We start from the raw sequence: 6,000 nt of genomic DNA on the forward strand, positions 1-6,000 counted from the left end.
TTGCTTTTCAATTGTTCTGGTGTTGACGTAGTTAGCATAATGTAATAGGCACATGAATTTTTAATATTGCTACTAATTAAATGGCCTAGAGTTAATTAAACTTTGTATTCCTGCTTCAAAGGATCGAACAAATAATTTATTCAAGCAAGTTTATGAACAGAAGAGCCTGAAGGGAAGAAGTAATGATGCCATTGCTTCTGCTTGTCTCTATATAGCCTGTAGACAGGAAGGTGTTCCTAGAACATTTAAAGGTAAGCTTTCAGTTACACAAATTTCATTTTTCAGCTAATGTTAAGTGCCTTGCTACTTTTACATTAAAATGTTTAAGTGAAGGAGCAGTTAGCCTTTCACAGTTGTTTTCACACTTAAATCTTTCTAGGCTGGACTGAATACTCCAAGACCAGATTGAGTTAGTTAATTGGGCTTCACTTCCTATTCTGTTTGTGCTATATAACTTCTACAGGATTAAGTATGTATTAGTTGCCTGTTGGGTTTACTAAATAGTACACTGACTCCAAAATTCCATTCGAGTTTAATCCAGTAATGAAGTAATTCAGGATTGAAACTTTCATGGATGAATTTAGCTAATCTGAGATTAAGGAAGAATTTGTTTCCAGTCTCCCATTTAAATACAAACACAAGTAAATCCAGCTCGGGGATTGTTGCTGGTCCTCAAAATGTTTGCAAACTGGTCTAGATTTCAGAGAATCCATTATATGTAAATGTATTTTGTTCTTATACCAGCTGTATGCAAATATGTCAGAATATTCATTGTGGACATCCTGAAAACCAAGCATGTTTGTGACCCTCAAGGACTATTGCTTTAATGTTCACTACCTGATTTGGAAAAACATGAAAATAAGCACCGTTCTAGTTTCTCTCTCAGTATCACCAAGGTCTCCAGTACACCTTGACTATACAGTAAGATTCATGCAAAGACTGATTTGGTCACCTTATTCAGTATAGGTAGCTGTGTGAACACAACACTTGTGAGATTTCTAAGCACTAGCTAAAACATCTTAAGGCTGTTTCCGGCCCAAGAGAAATTAAAATCAGTTTCATGATATATTTGACTAAAGTGGATAAATTGGTATCCAGTAGTCCGTTGATCCAAGAAGCCATGCCTCTACTCTTATGGATTTAGGGGGTGAGTGCATTTCAGGGGCCTTTTATTATAGCTACATTATCTGCTTGGCTTTTGGTACAAAGGCCATTTATCTTTTCACCTTTCAAAATCCTCATTTCAAAGCTACACAAACAAATGTGGTAATGACAGCAGTAGAAATTTTAAGAAGATAGTGCATAGGAATTAATGTAAAATGTATATCTGAGAAATCATACTCTCTTTGCATTTCATTTAGAAATCTGTGCAGTGTCGAGAATATCAAAAAAAGAAATAGGTCGGTGTTTTAAACTTATCCTGAAGGCTCTTGAAACCAGTGTGGATTTGATTACAACCGGGGACTTCATGTCCAGGTTTTGTTCAAACCTGGGTCTTCCTAAGCAAGTGCAGATGGCAGCTACCCACATTGCACGCAAAGCTGTGGAATTAGACTTGGTTCCTGGTCGAAGTCCTATCTCTGTGGCAGCAGCAGCTATTTACATGGCTTCACAAGCTTCTGCAGAGAAACGGACACAGAAAGGTAGGTGGAAAAGAGATGGATAAAACACATCCAAATGTGCTGTTAGTCTTGGAGTAAACATAAGCAAATATTTGTAGAAAGGGTAGATGGACAGCTGCCTTCTCTCTAGTGGAAGTGCTGAAGGCATCTAGTATCAGAGAGCATGGGATAAGCACAGAAGATCCTTAGCTATGGGGAAGTAAAGCTGAAGTTCAGGTAGGCTGTGATGTGATAGAGTAAAATGGACAGGCTACATGAGCTTTCTGGTCTTTGATATCATAAGTTTTATTCCTGGGGCGAATTCTGAAGTTGCCTTAGAGAATTCAGCTGAAGGATCAGAGGGAAGAAGCATCTGAGTCAACCTCAGCCTGCATGGGTTGGAAGACAAGAGGCTGTGGCCATGGTTGCTGGCCTGCTCAGGCCTCACTACTAAGAGATTGAGTAGTGTGGTGGGGGGAGAGGGTCTTGCTGGGAGGGAAGGTTTGAGCCTGGTGGGGTGGAGAAGCTGGATGTCTTGCTGTGTTCAAATTTGGGCCAGAGAGATCTTGGGGGAAGGGCAGACAAAGCAGGGGCTTTTGTTGGGAAACAGCAACTGCTTGAGGGGGGGGGGGGGTTGCAGAGAGAGAAAGCTGGGAAAGGGGTTCAAGCCTTGGGGAAAGGCAGAAAGCTGGAGGTCTTGCTGGGGATGAGGCATGAGATTACTGTGCTGGGAGGGGGCGAGAGAACTGAAGGAGGAGGGCAGAGTGAGAAAGCTGAGAGACTTCTGATCAAAGAGAAATTTTAAAACAATCTCCTGCTGTATCTGACTCAAGTGGAGAAATTGGTATCCAGTAGTCAGTTGCTCCAAGAAGCCATGCCTCTTAAGGATTTCAGGGGCCTTTCATGCTAGCGACATCACCAGCTTGCCTCTTGGTACAAAGGCCATTTATCTTTCCTTCTTTCACAATCCTCATTTCATAGGTACACAAGTAAATGTGGTAGGGACAGCAATAGAAACTTTAAGATGCATAGGGAATTAATGTAAAAGAAGTCTTCACTAGCTTTCTGTATTTTTGTAGTATTGAGGCTATCAAAAAAGACACATATTGGTGTTTTAAATGGTAGGGGAGGAAGAAATCAAGCTTGGGAAGGGGTTAGACAAAAAATACCCACAGTCCCTGAATGTAATCCACTGTGAGGTGCCTGAAAGGCAGAATATAAATCAAAATAAGGGGCTAGAGCTGAGGAGGGTTGAGCCTTGGGGTGGGAAAAAGCTCTTGGAGATGAGGCATCAGGCCTTATGCTATGAAGATTCTACTAAAAAATTAAATTTAGCATTTTTGAATAACTTTCTGTATTGCATTTGATTACTTGGACAATGATTATATTGTGGAGTTTAATCAAGGCTGCAGAACTTTAAAATACTGCATGCAGAATTCCACCAAGGTTGACGTTTGCATGGCAATCCTGTAGAATGGTTATACATGTCTGTAAGCACTAGCTGTTGAGATAGTAAAGTCAAGTGGTGCTTTCACATTACCCAAGTTTCAAATATAAAAAATGGTGCTGAAAGATTATTTTGCTTGTGTGGGCTGAGGACCTTGGCCTTCACTAAATAAAAAGTACATAACACATGCTTTCTGTAATAGCTGGAAAAATGCAAGGTTAACTGCAAATATTTTTGGCTGTACAGCTTGAAGCGATGAGGATTTTTCTTCAGTTAACCAAGTCACACAAATGTAGTTTATTTATGACTTACAAATATGAGATGCGTTTCCAGTGTTATGGGGAGCATACAAATTATGCTCTTGTAATAGTTAAATATATAACATCATTGCAAAAGTTTGAAAAACATAAATGAGCATGTGTCCAACTTGTATTCTGTTTCTTTTCTCTTCTAGAAATTGGTGACATTGCTGGAGTTGCTGATGTTACAATCAGACAGTCTTACAGGCTTGTTTATCCACGAGCTCCAGATCTGTTTCCGGCAGACTTCAAGTTTGACACTCCTGTGGACAAATTACCACAGCTGTAAAGCACTACAGCTGTGTTACTCTTTTAGAATAGTTGAAGTTTTTTTTTTTTTTCCTGGTAAAGGGTGTATAAAGTGTTAATATGCAACCAAGGGTGGAATGGGGAAAATAGCTAAAGGAGCTGCAGCCCTGGGTGATGGAACACAGCACACATTCCACTTCTAAATACAACTGTGGCATTTTGTATGTATATATTAGTAAAAGTAAATATTTGAGATGGTAACAATATCCTATTTAGATTTCTGCTGTAGTGGTCTAGTAAATCATATTTTGGCAGCCATTTGATAATTCTGAAATTGTTAGCCAAGCGCCATTGTTCTCCATTTTATGCCTCTGCAGGAATTACACTGTAATTGCATACTTTTCATATTGTTACCAGTCTCCTTAAAAGAAGCAGTTCACGTTGAAGTGTCCCTTTCAACAAATGCATGGGATTATAAATTTTTTTTTTTTTAAATTTTACTGTGCATCTAGCTCTGCACAATAATTTCTAAAGTTAAGTGATTGTGAATGTCTGAGAGTAACAGGTTAGACCTGTGCTGAAGTGTCATGCAAGAACTTCCTTTGTACCTGCTGATACTGACAGGAAAGCAGCTCAGACTTTTCTTTGTCAGTCCAAGGTGTTTGCAGACTGTCTAGTAGCTGCAGCCTTTCACCAAAGTGTTATTTTGCCCAGGCAGATGTACTTCTCATCAGGGACTTTACGAATTTGTGACAAGTGTTTTCTGTTCACAAATGTACTAGATATTATGTACAGGAAGTCATCCATTATACTGGCATTTGCCTGAAAGTGACTAATAGTAGCATAACAGATGTTAATCAATGAAAGGACTTCCAACACCCTGGTTTTTGTAATTTGTATGTATTTACAATCAAGATTTGTAAATAAAAACATTTATTAAGTGCATGCTGTTAAGTTGATTAGTCACCACTCTTGAAACACTGATTTTCACATTTGGTCTGGAATATCTCTGTGCATGAAGTAGTGTTGAGCAGCTTGCGTAGCTGAATTTTTAAGGTATTAGTCAGTTTTGTATGTCTAGCAGTGGAACACATTTGACAGACCGGAGCCCAGCTCTATGTCCAAATAAAGGAAATGGTGCAAGAACAAGAGAGATGTATAGTTGGTCCCTCTAAAATTAAAAAACTGGGGCTAAATAAGTGAATGCATTACAGAAATGTTCAGTTATGTAATAAGTCTGATGTATGTTACATCATGCTAAAATGAATCGTACCTGCAGTTTTCTAATGCTGTCTTTTTTTCACTGATTATTAGATGAAGTTTAAAATGCTATTTTGCTATTCAGATGTACATGTTACAATAACACGATAAAACTATTTTACTATGTGTAACTTAAATGATAGTCAATTTAATACTAGGGGGATTGACATTAGTAACTGCAAAATATACTGTGCAAATAATAATGTAATTTTCACTGTTGGATATTTGTAATTGTTTTATTTACAGTAGGCTCCCAAGTGCTTTAATATTAGTGTTGGTGTCCATAGCAAGAGCCTGTTTTCTAAGCTTCATCATACTCCCTCGTGGGAGTTTGGGACTGGTTGACTGATGGATTTGCCCTCAGCTTATTTTCTGCAGCTGTAGCAGACAAAAGTATCCTTATCTGTACCAGGAAAAAAAATAGATATTGGGGGGGGGGGGGGGAGAGAAGTTAACTTTTTAGGGTATTTTTCTAAAGAATATTAATATACTCTAAAAGAAAAGCACTCCCAAAGGTGAGTGGGGCCAGGATTTAGTTACATAGTATAACAGCCATGTGTAGTTCTTGCCCTCCATCGTTTGTTGTAATGGACAGTGACTTGTGCTTGGGACACAAAATCACAATAGACTTTTTTCCTTTGTGGTATGATGAATAAATGAGCTATTTAAGGGTTTCTATGTTTTAATTTGTATTTCTCTTCTGGGACTGAACATGCTTGTACCATTTTTACATGATTCCATGGTAGTATTAGGATGAGTAAGATTTTATATTTGAACAGGTTATAGATGAGAAAAATCAATTGTAGACTAGATCCTTTCACTGAATAAACATGCCCAAGGTAAATGGTAATAAATTAAGTTGCAGGTGATGTAGGTTATGGATATTTTAAAAAACAAAATATAGGATCAGTTTGAAATCTTGCTGCAAGTTAGAGCCACCCTGCCTTGCTCGTATGATCACAAGTCATTACTACTAATATATTTATTTACAAACAATCCCTATACAGCTTATGCTCTACCAGGTTTCACCTGCTCGTGTGTTCACTAGGACCAGTGTAACTAAACTACATCTCTTCCTAAGGTTTCAAGGGAATTTCAGTAAAACTTAAAATGGTATTCTTGGCTAAGCAGCTTGCTCTTGTGT

The 6,000-nt window shown here is 38.3% G+C and overlaps 1 protein-coding gene across 3 annotated transcripts in view; it reads left to right on the plus strand.

The window, feature by feature from the left end:
* Positions 1 to 5,530, plus strand: part of GTF2B (general transcription factor IIB) — a 43,351-nt gene extending 37,821 nt beyond the window's left edge. For all 3 annotated transcript variants that reach the window (XM_029618267.1, XM_029618268.1, XM_029618269.1), the window contains 3 exons: positions 122 to 251; positions 1,362 to 1,643; positions 3,503 to 5,530. In XM_029618267.1, coding sequence (XP_029474127.1) covers positions 122 to 251; positions 1,362 to 1,643; positions 3,503 to 3,636 — 546 coding nt within the window. In that variant the 3' untranslated portion in view covers positions 3,637 to 5,530. The remainder of the gene's footprint in view (positions 1 to 121; positions 252 to 1,361; positions 1,644 to 3,502) is intronic.
* Positions 5,531 to 6,000: the final 470 nt, after the last annotated feature.

This window comes from Rhinatrema bivittatum, chromosome 10 (assembly GCF_901001135.1).
Source record: "Rhinatrema bivittatum chromosome 10, aRhiBiv1.1, whole genome shotgun sequence".
NCBI classification, from domain to species: domain Eukaryota; kingdom Metazoa; phylum Chordata; class Amphibia; order Gymnophiona; family Rhinatrematidae; genus Rhinatrema; species Rhinatrema bivittatum.